At 38.7% G+C, this 15,084-nt stretch overlaps 1 protein-coding gene across 1 annotated transcript in view; it reads left to right on the top strand.

Moving 5' to 3' along the window:
* The window catches only part of Nup107 (nuclear pore complex protein Nup107), a 446,410-nt gene that overhangs the window by 354,790 nt on the left and 76,536 nt on the right, over positions 1-15,084 (top strand). The window contains exon 21 of the mRNA XM_090373566.1: positions 11,140-11,228. Coding sequence (XP_090229692.1) covers positions 11,140-11,228 — 89 coding nt within the window. The remainder of the gene's footprint in view (positions 1-11,139; positions 11,229-15,084) is intronic.

The raw sequence follows: 15,084 nt of genomic DNA on the forward strand, positions 1-15,084 counted from the left end.
CAACAGGATCTAGATAATTTGGGCAGATGGGCTAAGAAGTGGCAACTGAAGTTTAACCTTGACAAATGCAAAGTACTGCTTATGGGTAGAAGTAACCCCAGAGAAACGTACCAACTATGTGGTACTACACTTAAGGTGGTAGAAAATGAAAAAGACCTGGGAATAATTGTGCAGTCAGATATGAAGTTTTCTGAGCAATGCAGACAGGCTGCTAGGGCAGGTCATGGGGTTTTGTCAATGATATATAGGAATTTTGCTAGCAGGGAAAAGGAGGTGATTGTCCCTCTGTATAAGGCAATGGTCAGGCCACGCCTTGAGTACTGCGTACAGGTCTGGAGGCCTCATTTTAGGAAGGATGTAGATTTGCTTGAGCGTGTACAGAGAAGAGCAACACGATTGGTGAGGGGAATGAAGGGATCCTCTTACCAAGAGAGGCTTAAGTTCTGCAAATTGCAGTGGCTGGAGACTAGGCACCTGCGCGGTGATCTGATTGAGGTCTATAAGGCCTTGAATGGGTTGAGCACGCTGAATTCTGATGGGATCCTCCCACTTGTTCAGAATACGAACCTACGGGGACATAAGTTCAAATTAAGAAAGGATAGATGTAGAATAGAATTGCGGAAATTTGCCTTTAGCCAGCGGGTGGTTAATTGCTGGAACAAACTTCCATCTGTCGTTGTGGAAGTTGATAGGTTAAATAAATTTAAGGAGGAACTGGACAGGCATTTGGAGGGTATGGTGTGATTTTTTTTTTTTTGGCTGATGCTGCATAAGCTCCTACACTTGCTTTCTTGCATCAAGTGCCACTACTACTACTACTACAGACCTGTTAACTTAACATGTGTTCCAGGAAAATAATGAAATCACTGGTTAAAGAAGTAATGCAGGACCATTTGAAAAGGCATGCAATTATACTGCAGTCACAGAATTGGTTTGTCAAGGGGCTATCTTGTCTAACCAATCTGATAGGTTACTATGAAGCAGTTACCAAGAAAAGTAATTTTGCCATCAAATAATTGGATTTCAGGAAGGCTTTTGATACTGTTGCACATAAGACTGTTATACAAACTAGAGCAATGTGGCATTAAGGGCTAATTACTGCTATGGATAAAGGGATGGTTCGGTGGAAGAAGACAGAGTGGTTAATCAGTGGACACTACTCTTCATGGGCTAATATTATTAGTGGAGTTCTGCAGAATTGGGGATAAATTCACTGCTGGGTCCATTTTTGTTTTCAATATTTATCAGTGATATTGAAAGGCATATCAGTCTTAAGTTTGCAGAAGATACAAAGTTAACAGGGTGGTTGTCATTATCAGGGTGAGCTGCTGCAACAAGATCTAGGAAAATTGGGTCGATGGGCTGAGAAATAGGAATTGAAGTTTAACATTGACAAATGAAGGCACTGCACAAGGGTAGCAGTAAACCGAGAGTAACTTATCAGTTCTGTGGTACTACACACAGGGTAGTGGAGAATGAAAAAAACCTAGGGATAATTGTGCCATGATGCATAAAATTCTCTGAGCAGTGCAGACATGCTGCCAGGTCTGCTCATGCTGTTTCAATGTTATACAGACACTTTGCTTACAGGGATAAGGAGGAGATTCAAGTTCAGTAGTTGCATAAATTCAAGATGAGGAAGGATGTTTGCAGTATAGATGTGCAGAAGTTTGCCTTTAGCCAGCAGGTGGTTGATTGTTGGAACTGGCTTCCATTGGTTGTGGAAGTGGATGGGTTGAATTAATTCAAGGAAGAACTAGGCAAAATCTGGGAGGGTACTTTGTTTTTTTTTTCCCTTCTCCTGTTCGATGCTATATAAGCTTGCTTTCTTGCATCATTTTTGTTATTACTTCTACTATGACTCCAGTTCTAACTTCAAGTAACTAATCTGTCAAGAATGATCATCGTCTTGTTGTGTCCACCATTACAATTTACTTCCGTGGAGTCTTGCCTCTGTTTCTTGCTGTCTACTTCGGGCATCACTGCTTGTACTGTGAAGGTTCTCTCCATCTGTGCTCTGCAGGGGAATCAGATGTGCTTGCAAACACACCAGACTAGGACCTCAGCTGTTCCTGAGTGATGACTTCATTATGATGTTTTGCTGGTTTGCATTATTATGTAGGCTTGGAAATTTAATAAATAAATAATAAATAAACTGGTTTTCCTCTAATTATCTTTCCACTCTATGGCTTAACTAAATTCTAGTCAGCCCACTCGATGACTAGAATATATACAGGGTGTCTCAAAAATATTGGTACAAACATTTAGGGGAGGTAGGTAACATCTAAAGGAATGTGAATCGCATAGGAACCCATAACCGGAAACGTCACAGGAAAGTAGTAGCAGTGGCACAAGAAGCAGAAATGACACAAGACAGTAATTAGTGGCCAACATTTATTTGAAATAATATTAACAATGGAGTACGAGGTGGATGCATTTCGTGATGTTACAACAGATGCTCGAAGGTTCCACCGTGAGACGTGATGCATGCGTGACACTGACGCAGCATGGATTGGCGGACACAATCGAACACACCTGGAGTTTCTTTGACAGTAGCAGCAGCGCAGACGAGTCTTGCCGCGAGATCCATTTCCGTCTCCACAGGCGATTCATATACGATAGATTTGAGGCTCCCCCCCCCCCCAGAAAGAAATCAAGGTTCGATAAATCAGGTGAGCATGGGGGCCCAGGCAACGGGTCCACCATGGCCAATCCATCGATGCCCAAAACACCTGTTCAAATGGTCATGAACACACCTTCCATAATGGGCAGGCGCCCCGTCATGTTGAAACCAAATGTTTCGTCTCACATTTGCTGGAACATCGTCAAGTAACCCTGGTAGAACTTGTTCAAGAAAGATCTGATATTTAGCGGAGTTCATGCAGGATGGTAACAGGTATGGGCCGACTGAGCAGTCACCGACCATACCTGCCCACACATTTATTGCGAAGCGATGTTGTGCCGCATGGGGGGGCACACCGTGTGGGCCCTCTGCTAATCCATACACTAGGTGCATGTCTGCCAGCTCACAGTTCGTATATCAGTGTATGCTCTTCATGTGGCGACTACTGCTTGAATGAGTAAACCAGAAATTTTCCTTCTCGTGAGCTGATGAACAGCGCCGTGTACCAACTTACGGTGACGTTTTTGGTTATGGGTTCCTATGCGATTCACATTCCTTTAGATGTTAGCCACCTCCCCTAAACGTTTGTACCAATATTTTTGAGACACCCTGTATATTATATGTTTGAATATACATATTACAGTCCATTCCGGTTAAATGGGACACATTGGGACTAGTGCATTTTGGCCCGATTAAGCGGCTGCCCCAATTATCCGAAGTTTCTCGTAAATAGTTAAAAATACAATGTACCCCCCCCCCCTTTACAATTGGTTCACTGTTCAATCAAATCACGTTACGATGGAGTCACCATTGTAAAGTACCGTTCACTATACGATGTATAATAAGTGCCAGTCATTGTGATCACGTTTGTGAATTGAATTTTAATTCTATTAAACAGCGATTCTAATTAGCAAAAATAGGAGGAATATTATCCAGAGGCTATAAAAGTAAAGATATATTAAGTACAAATTTACCCTTTATTACCTTACCAATTAAAAAATTAAATGATATATGAAATTCAGAAGAATATACGATATAATCGGAAGAATTAATACGTATTGTAATATGTACATACTAACTAAACTAGTTGACATCTCTGTTCACTGTCATTTGTGGGTGGGGGTTAAAATTTAAAACAGTAAAAAGATAAGCAATCAATAACAAAGAACACCACACACACAAATTGCAAGTAACACGATACGCGCAAGTGAGAACGGAGTAACAAATTACGAAGCTTTAAAAATAGGAATGAAGAGAAGATTATGAAAATTATTTTTTTATATGATTGAAGATTTCATGGAAGTGTAAACACATTTTACCATAATAACCCACAGAATTCCAGCTGTCGGTATTATCGCAAATTCAATAAGATCGAGTTTACTATCAGTTTATGACAGATTTCACTAACACAAAAGCCCAATAAACAGGTGACTGCTAATTGTTTTTATTGTTTTATGGTTGTGACCTCCAGAAATCCGACCGAACTACGTGGTACGGTCGGAGACAATCGTAGGGTAATCTCCAGTGCTGAGGTCTCCTGCCCCGATTAAACGGCATTTTGTCCCAATTAAGCAAAGTAAACCCTGGCTATTTTCTCGATTGGTTTCTGTTTTTTAAGATTTGCCCCAAATAAACGGCTGCCCCGATTAACCGGTGGCCCAAATAACCGGAATCCACTGTATATGTTTAGTACATGACACATTTCAATAACAGGCAAAAATCTGTTAAAAATTATTAATGTTTGGGTTGTGGGTTGACCTGCAACTTCGAGCAATAATGAAATGGTTGCTATAGGGTACGAAAAAAAAATTTCATTCTAATTGGTATTTAACCATCAGAGAAATTACTGATGAACTGGGAATCCCTTTTGGATTATGTTAGGCAGTTTTTGCCAAAAACCTTGGTATGTGTCGAGTATCAGCAAAATTTGTTCCAAGATTGTTGAATTAACACCAAAAAAAAAAGGTTCACCATTCAAGGACTGTGCAAGGAGTGAAAAGGCATCTAGATATGGATAAGTGTATGGCTCTGGCCTTGACTGAATTCTGGTCATCCTAATTAATTGGAGCAGTGTGACATTGGAGGCAAATTGCTGCTATGGATAAAGGGGTGGTTGAGGGGGAGAAGACAGAGTGGTAATCAATGGACACTGCTCGTCGTGGACTAATGTTATTAGTGGAGTCCCTCAGGGCTCAGTGTTGGGTCCATTATTGTTTTCTGTATTTATAAATGATATTGATGATGGTATATCAAGCTTAATGTTCAAGTTTGCAGACAATACAAAGGTTGGCAGGGTTGTCAAGGACACTACTGACACTATGCTACTGCAACAGGATCTGGAAAGGTTGAGCAGATGGGCTGAGAGGTGGCAAATGAAGTTTAACATTGACAAATGTAAAGTACTACACATGGGAAACAGCAACCCCAGAGAAACGTATCAACTCTGTGGTACTACACTGACAGTGGTAGAGAATGAAAGGGACTTGGGGGTGGTTGTGAAGGCAGATATGAAGTTATCTGAGCAGTGCAGACGGGCTGCAAGAGTAGCTCATGGAGTATTGTCAATGATATACAGGAATTTTTCCAGCAGGGATAAGGAAGGGATTATTCCCTTGTATAAGGCAATGGTCAGGCCACACCTAGAGTACTGTATACAGGTCTGGAGGCCTCATTTCAAGACGGATGTAGAGCTGCTGGAACGAGTACAGAGAAGGGCAACAAGATTAGTGAATGGAACAAAGGGATGCTCTTATGAAGGAAGGCTTAAGTTTTGCAAATTACAGTGTCTGGAGGCTAGGCACCAGCGAGGTGATCTGATAGAGGTGTATAAAGCCTTGAATGGTTTGAGCATGCTCAATGCTGATGGGATTCTTCCTCTAGATCAGAAAAATCATCTGAGAGGGCATAAATTCAAATTGAGGAAAGACGGATGTAGGATAGACGTGCGGAAATTTGCCTTTAGCCGGCGGGTGGTTGGTTGGTGGAACAGACTTCCATCCCTTGTAGTGGAGTTTGATAGCCTAAATAAGTTTAAGGCTCAGCTGGACAGGTATTTTGAACGAACAGAGGGGTGAAGTGGAAGTGTTTTTTTTTTTTTTTTTTTTTTTTTTTGGCTGATGCTGCATAAGCTTGCTTTCTTGCATCAAATGCCTCTACTAATGCTAATGCTAATTACTGGAATATATTATAAATAGATGATGACTAGAATTATATATATATATATTAAAAGACATGTTTGGTTAATTTTGGAAACAGTTGCCTTTTTTGACACTTGTGAATTTGTTCAAAATGATCAGGCAGTTATGTTATTATTTAGGAGAAAAGATCACTAGCCATTTGAAAGAGATGGACGGTTTCTTCACCATTATATTGCTCCTGCAGTCGATCTCGCCACATATTCTCTCTCTCTCTCTCTCTCTCTCTCTCTCTCTCTCTCTCTCTCTCTCTCTCAACTTAAGATTAAAATCAGTGGCATCTAGTGACTTGTGTATGGGGGTGCTGCTCATAACATAACTTCAACTTGGCAAGTTCAAGCTGAATTTGCAGTTGAGCTGTAATCACATAATTACACTGTTGAATGTTCAGTATTGACTTAACACTGATATAATTTACTTAATGGGAATTCAGGCGAATCCTGCAAATAGCAAAAAGACACCGACATTGTGGCGACACACCGTTTATGGTCAATGGTCAGATCGGCACTGCTCACTCCACAGTTCCTTTGATTCGTTTTGTCGCCTCAAAAAAAATGCGTATTGGCAAACCCACCGGCCAGGCATTGACTCAACTATTGGGAGAAAATTGTGGAACTGTCTAGCACAGTTCTTATGCTTAAACTTCAAAGTTGAAACAATTTCATGTTTTATTCATTTACGATTATTGGAAATAGTTATTTTCCCATGGACCAAAGGCCTTAGGCTATGGTTTGGCCTGGACTCTGTTTAATACTTGTATTAAATAAAGCAATTATTTTTTATTTTGATTATTGGAAATAGAGAATGAGTATACTACATACCGTACCTGTTAATAAAAATATTCATTGCGTTGCATTGTTCTTCACAAAATTTCATATAACTCCGTTGACTGTATACAGTCAGTCCTCGCATAGCACGAAAGTTGTGTTCCTAGAAACCCTCGTGCAATATAAACAACGGGCCCTATGGGAAAAATAGGGTTAGGTGCCAACCACCCAAGATTGAACACACATTTGTAACCAAAACATTAGCAAACACAATAAATAATCGTAATAAAATACTTACATATTTTATTTTGACTATTATGTAATAAAACATTGCTAATGCTTTTGCTTCTATCATAAGCAAACTTGTTCTTTGTTTGATCTTCTATTCAAACAGATGACAGCCGTTCCATCTCTTCCAATTCTTTGTGTCTTGATCTAATGGATTTTGCTACACTTTGAGTTGTTCCTGCTATGAAAGTTGTTTTTATTTTCTCTGAATTCTTTCTAATTCTCGGCATTGCCTCATTTAGGCATGTGCGATATCACATGGTTTTTCATTTCGCTCAAAGTGTTTCACAGTTTCATATTTTTACTCTATCAACAGAGGCAGACTGGCCATAAGCCTTACCAGGGAAACCCCGGTGGGCCGGAGGCCAGAAGACGAAGGCCGGTGTGATTTTGGCCATAAACACTAGTATGAAGCTGCTACAAATTTTCCTGGGTAAGAATTTTTGAGCCAGTCTGCCTCTGTTTATCGATATTGCTTTTCTTTTTCTCTCTGAAATTGTAATGTCTTTACCAGGATGCTTCCTTTTCACACCTTTTAAGTATTTTACTCATTTATAGGGAATAATACACAATTACAAAATGAGGAGGCATGCTTGATACACATAAACAAAGCTGTGATGTGTAGCAACTGAATAAACAACACCGTAAAGGCAAAGACACTATTAACACCTCACTAGCTCACATTTCTGGGGGTTACTACCAAAAAATAAATAAAAACAATTTCCAGTTGCATTTCTGCTAATGGAATCTTATCAACTGGTAGTAAACTCAATCTAATTGCATTTGCATTAATACCGATAGCTGGAATTGTGTGGGTTTTATGTTATTATGGTGAAATGTGTTTCCCCCTTCACTGATATAAAATACTTTTTCAGAATTTTCTCTTCATTCCTATCATATTGCGTTCAGTTGGGGTGATTCTACGTTCGACTGCCATTTCTTGTAAACACAAAAGGCGAATCGTGCATAAGTGAATTTGGTTCATGTTATATACGACATCATTCTCCTATTTATAAATCGTGTATGATGAAGTTTGTGTAGTGTAAATACGTGTTATACGAGGACTGTGACTGTATTTTTTTTATTTAAAAAGCTGGGTATGCTGCAGTTCTGCAGTGCCTACCAACGAGCCACCCCTGATTAAAATGAAAGGACAAAAGTTTGAGGTGTGACTATTCAAACAGAATGTGACAGCAGATCTGAAATAACTACTGGAAATGCAGCATTATTGGAGCACTTCTTTATCATCAAGATAAACTACCTGGAAGGAGTTGCTGTTTATGTTATAATTGTTTTAGAAAAATAAAAATAATAAATGTATATGGACCCTTTAGTGAAGAAATCAGATACCCTTGTAATTAGGAATATTCTATCATATGTCTGATTGTTTTACTATATGCATATGAAATGATTAAAACGTACAGCAACTTTTAGCATTAGTAGAGGCATACGATGCAAGAAAGCAAGGTTATACAGAATCAGCCAAAAAAAAAAAAAAAAAACACCCTCAACTTACCCAGAACTATGGATAACTGTATTTTTCTCTTAATTAAATGTAAGCCTAAACTTGCTGGTCAAAAACTTGGATCTTGGTCTTTAATGAGAGAAAAGATCTCCCTGTAATCATATTCAGTATATCGTGATTTTTATTTGAAACTATAATTCTCTGAAGAAAGTAAACTCTGAACAGTTTTTCTATAATGAAATTTTACTTAGTTTTAAAAAAATGTCGAGATCATTTGTAGGCTCCTCCTTTAACAAAAATATAAAAATTGCAGTTGCAAAAATTCATAATAATAATAATTCAGTTATTAATTTATTATCTTTTATACTTACTAGGGGCCACCCACTGCTCAACCTGGGGACACCTCCCCCTTGTCTCCATACTTCCACCTATTACCCCCACTCATTCTTTGTGCCATGTATGTCGTGCCCACATTCTAAAGATAATTAAGTTAAAAATCTAATAAATCTTAAACCTCTCGGTCTAGTTCTCCTCAAGTGAAAATCACCCAATTTTTTATTTTATTTTTTTTTAGGTCCTAGCCACTGAAATCCCTGTAAATTGGGTGGCAGGACCTGTCAGAATGCTGATATAAATCTACTGGGTACCCTGACCTGCCTCCGTGGGGCAAGTGTGGGCAACGGGTTGTTCCACCAGGGGCCCAACTGCTAAATGGTCAGAGATACAACATACCATGACATTACACAACAGGACACTGCCCATATACTTTTTGTAAATTTCACCTACAATGTGGAGATTTGGGAAACCCCTGGTGCCGTTAGACATCAAATACTTTACACTAACTAGGCTTTTCATACTAACTAAGAAATTTTGTTCGAGGTTTAGACCTAAAGGGATGTCAGATGAACTAATGAGTCATGTGGCACACAAGAAAAATGCATGTGATACATATAAATTAACAGGTGACACGGAAGCCTATGATAGATATAAGCTGGTCTGTAACCAAGTCACAAAGGAAGTTAAGCAGGCAAAGGTAGATTACAAGAAATCTTTGGCAAAAGATGCAAAAAAAAAAAAAAAACAGTAAAGAGTTCTTTACTTATGTAAACTCTAGAAGGAAGGGGATGAATCAGTTTGGTCCACTTGATATCGATGGTTCAACTGTTGATGATCCTGCTGAGGTAGCTAACAAACTAAATGAGTATTTTGCATCTACATTCATACACGAGGAGTTATTCAGGGAGGAGAATGCCAGAGGTGAATTAAACTCTGGCAGTGAGCTAGATGATTTTGTAATGAGAGCAAAGTGGAGGAGAAATTGTTGAAGATAAACATAAGAAAGGCACGTGGGGTGGATGGAATCTATCCAGTTATATTAAAGGAGGCAGTAAAGAAAGTAAGCAAACCCTTAGCCATAATTATGAGCACGTCCTTGGACTTGGGAGGTAACCATGGACTGGAGATGACACTTCAGTTATAGCTCGGACACAGCATGGGTTTGTTAAGGGGAAGTCTTGTCTGACCAGTTTCATTGGATACCATGTGGTCACAAAGGAACTGGATGCAAAGAATAATTTTTATATCATACATTTGGATCTTAGAAAGGCTTTTGATACTGTTGCACATGGAAGACTGCTACACAAATTGGAGCAGTGTGGCAAATTGCTGCTATGGATAAAGGGGTGGTTGAGTGGGAGAAGACAGAGAGAGAGAGAGTGGTGATCAGTGGACACTGCTCTTCGTGGACTAATGTTATTAGTGAAGGCCCCCATGGTTCAGTGTTGGGTCCATTGTTATTTTCTCTATTTGTTTATGATATTGATGATGGTATTTTGGGCTTATGTCCAAGTTTCAGACGATATGAAGGTTGGCAGGGTTGTTGATGACACTAATGACAGTACGCTGCTGCAACAGGATCTAGAAAAGTTGAGCAGATGGGCTGAGAGGTGGCAACTTAAATTTAACATTGGCTAATGTAAAGTACTGCATATGGGTAGCAGTAACACCAGAAAAATGTACCAACTGGCTGGAGTTATACTCAGGGTAGTAGAGAATGAAAAGGACCTGGGGGTAATTATGCAGGCAGATAGATATGAAGTTTGCTGAGCAGTGCAGACAGTCTGCAAGAGTAGCTCATGGTGTCTTGTCAATGATATACAAGAATTTTCTAGCAGGGATAAGGAGGTGATTATCCCCTTGTATAAGGCAGTGGTCAGGCCACACCTTGAGTACTGTATACAGGTCCGGAGGCCTCATTTTAAGAAGGATGTAGAAATGCTAGAATGAGTACAGATACGGGCAACAAGATTAGTGAATGGAACAAAGGATTGCTTTTACAAAGAAAGGCTTAAGTTTTGCAAATTACAGTGTCTGGAAACTAGTCACCTGCCAAGTGATCAGATTAAGGTGTATGAAGCCTTGAATGGTTTGAACGTGCTCACTGCTGATAGGATTTTTCCTATTGCTGTGAATAATCACCTGAGAGGGCATAAATTCGAATTGAGGAAAGACAGTTGTAGGATAGATGTGCAGAAGTTTGCCTTTAGCTAGCAGGTGATTGGTTGCTGGAACAAACTTCCATCGGTCATTGTAGAAGTTGATAGCTTAAATAGATTCAAAGCAGATCTAGACAAATATTTATTTGGAGTGAGAGTGAGTGGATGGGTGAAATGAGAAGGGGTTTTATTTATTGTTATTTTTATTTTTTTATTTTTTGGCTGATGTTATATTATCTTGCTTTCTTGCATCATGTGCCTTTGCTAATACTAATGAGAAAAAAAAAAATTTTTTTTTTTCTTTCAGTAAGCAAAAAGTTAAGTGCAGCAAAAGATGTTTTTAATAAGATTCCTTCAGATTCAATTAATGTTATCACTCAAGAATGGAACAAACGTGTAAGTACTTGTCATGAAAAACCTATATCATTTTAAACTTAAAATCTTTTGGATGTAATCTAAGATAACATTTTTTTGTGTTGTTTTTTTAACTAGATTAACAAGATACAATAAAAGTTTCATCTAACTTTTCCATTTACCTGAGCATTCTGACATCCTAGGAAAAACCAGTGGATAATAATAGCAAAACTAAAATTTTGGTTTTTTACTAATGTAAACCGTAACAAAAAAAAAAATGTATGTATAGTACATTGGACAATAGAAACAAGTAAAATTTAGTCTTTAGACTTCATCTGGGGGTGGGGACTGTGAATTATTGTACAGTACTGTATCAACATTTGAAATGATCATTTGCTCATTCTGTATCAGTGCTTTTTTTTTTTTTTTCCCCCCTCTCTGTCTCTCTTTTCCTCTCTCACTGCCAAGTGTTCTTGGATGGATTAAACATCATATAAAATGCAAATGACTAATATTCAATTCTCACAGGCACTGGAATGAACAAATCCCAACTGCAATTTTGTTATTACAAAACTGATCATGTATTATACTGAATGCATCTTTATTTGCATTCCATAATAATGTGTTGTTTAATAAATTTTAAAAAAATGTTATATTTAATTGACATTTTTTAAAAAATTTATGTAAAGAAAGAGATCCTTAATGAGTTAGATGTTTTTTTTTTATAATATGGATTATGAGGCAAACTATGAGAAGCATTTGAGAAGGCCATCTCTTAGTTTTAACAAAAATCCCCCATATGAGAGAAATTCTATCCAGCAAATGTGCATGCTGTAATAGACTGAGCAGGCCAGAGAAGCATCAAACACTTTGAACCTAACCTCTGCTGAAAGAAAGGCTTTCTGAAAGCACTGAGATTTGACAAATACAAGAATGATAGATGAAAATTAGCAAAGAAAAGGTTGTAATCCTCAGTAGGAGCAACTACCACAGCAATAAACTACAAACCTGGAGACAAACCCACAGTTAGGTTTATAAACCTTGACCATTTGAGACCTTTCATTTTTATAGTATTAAAGCCAACAAAAAAAAAAAAAAGCTTGCCAGTATGTCCCATAGACAGTGGTAAGTATCAACTGGGATCAGGCACTCACAAAGTGCCTGTCTTGTCCAAAAGTATTACCCCAGTGACTACTTTTTTTCAATTTTTTGTATGGAAACTTGCTAAAGACACCTTAAGGTGGCTTTAAAAGCAAGTTTCCATACAAAATTAGCAATTTCCATACAACACTGATATATTAGCAAACCTCGACATAGTTACTCTTCAATAACACTGCTCTCAAACTAGCCAGTCTGGCCCCCAAATTTATGTATCCATGCACAAATTTGTGGGCCAAGCTAGTTTGGCTATTTTTGCACACTCCTGACAAAAGTTTTCAGGGCAACCCTGAATATCCCTATCTCATTTCACCCATATCCCTAAAACACACACACACACACACACACACACACACACACACACACACACACACACACACACACACACACACACACACACACACACACACATTCTCTCATGCCCATTACTCCTCTAAACAATAGTGGCAGAGATTTAAATAGACTCAACTCCTTCCTCAACAGCATCAAAGAAAAACTTCTTTCACTATAGTTGTATGAGTGGTGATCATTTAATTCGCAGACCGTTGCAAGGTCTTATCTTAATTGTCATCATCTGAATCTTCTATTGATTTCTCCTTCTCGAAATACTCTCCCTTGAACTTTACACATGCATTAACTGCTTCTTGCAAGCGATTTTTCAAAAGACTGTAAAGTGCTTCTTTTGTGACTCTGCAAGCATCGTTGTGTCAGATGCAAAATGCTTGCCTTTCAGAGCTTTCTTCAGATGTGGAAACAATAAGAAATCACACAGGGCTAAGTCTAAGGAATAAGGGGGATGTGGCAGAACCTTGGCATTGTCTTGATGGATAAACCACTTCACACTGGAATATGCTGTCCTACATATGCTTTACCATATGCTTCATTCATCTTTTTTGATGCATTTAAGCCCAGTCTGACACAATAGCCAACGAATCACATGCTGTTCAAAATGTACATCCAACATGATACATGCTTCAGAACAATCGTCAGTGACATGCAGCTAAAAAAAACTTTCTTCACACAACACTAGCTCAACAAGTACTGCATGCACACACACAGTCTGCTCATTAGTTATCAGTGACAGCGCCTCTAGCGGCAGTTATTCAAAGTTTGCACAGTAGAACATAAAATCTTGCACAGTCAAATTAAATGATCACCCCTCAGAGTTAGAAAACAGTCTTTCCCTCCTTTTATTACAATGTCTGTATATTACAACCCTTTTAGGTATTGGTAGTGGGAAATGATGCAGGAAAGCAAGCTTATATGGCATCAGCAAAAAAAAAAAAAATAAAAAATAAATAAATAGAAAAACAATGCTTCCATTTCACCTCTAATGAGATTATTCAAACTGCCTACTTAACATGAAATCAAAGTTTGTTCCGACAATCAGTTACCCACTGGCTGAAGACAAATTTTCGCACACCTGGCCTGGCCTGCAACCACCCTTCTTCAATTTGAATTTATACTCCCTCGTGTGCATAGTCTGAGCAACAGAAAGGATTTATGAGCATTGTGCTTACTCAGTCCATTTAGAGCTGTAATCACCTCAGATCTCCCTGGTCTCCAAATGCTGTAGTTTGCATTACTTGAAGACTTTCCTGGTAAAAGCATCATTTTGTTTCTTTTCTCTGCATCTGCTTCAACAAATCCATCCTTTAACAAATTAAGTTTTCAGGCCTGTATACAGTGCTCAAGATGTGGCCAAACCATTGCCTTACACATTGGGAGACTCATGTCCTTATTTCTACTGGCAAAATTCCTGTATATCATTCACAAAACTCCCATGGGCTTAGTCAATCATATACAGGAAATGTACTGGCTTTTATAAGACCACAGGATCTATTCTTCTTGATTTTTATTACTGCCACCCTAATAATATAAAGACTGGAATAATAAAAAGCTCATCATCAAGGCAATCTACAGTTGTTAGAGAAAGAACTTTTGAGGATAAAGCAAATATCCACTCAGAACAACTACCCACCAGATTTAAACAAACAGATTTAAATTTTGCATTTACATTCACACATGAGGAGTTATTCAGGGAGGGGAATGCCAGAGGTGAATTAAACTCTGGCAGTGAGCTAGATGATTTTATAATAACTGAGAGGAAAGTGGAGGAGAAATTGTTGAAGATAAACATAAAAAAGGCACCCAAGGTGGATGGAATCTATCCAGTTATACAAAGGGTACTAGGAAAGTTTTGCAATATGACGCAACAACGAATCACAGGAAGCTGCTTGTTGCTGCATGTTGAGACATGTTCATACGTGCATAGTAGCCGCCACGCCAAGTCGATGGGCTCAGTTATTCATTAGTAGTGAGAGTGTAAAGTGTTTGCGATGGCATCGTGGTCACGAAATGAGATAAGGACAGTTTTGTGGTATAATTTCGTGCGTGGTTTAACCATAGACCAGTGCTTAGAAGAAATGACTCTTGCACTAGATGATGATTGTCCACATCGTACAACGATATTCAGGTGGTATAGAGAATTCCAAAGGGGAAATTTCACTCTGGAGGATTCTGAGAGGCCGGGAAGGCCACGAACGTCAGTTACGGAGGAAAACGTTACTGCTGTGAGGAAAATGCTTGACGAAAACAGGCGAGTGACCTACCAACAGATAGAGGATACTTTGGGCTAAAATGCACCAGCAATTCGTTCGATTCTGCAAGATCATTTGCACGTGAAGAAACTTTGTTCCCTCTGGGTGCCGCATCAACTGACTGAAGAGCAGATGACACG

The sequence above is a fragment of the Mastigoproctus giganteus genome, chromosome 5, assembly GCF_048544385.1.
Source record: "Mastigoproctus giganteus isolate SK-2022 chromosome 5, ASM4854438v1, whole genome shotgun sequence".
Taxonomy (NCBI): Eukaryota; Metazoa; Arthropoda; class Arachnida; order Uropygi; family Thelyphonidae; genus Mastigoproctus; species Mastigoproctus giganteus.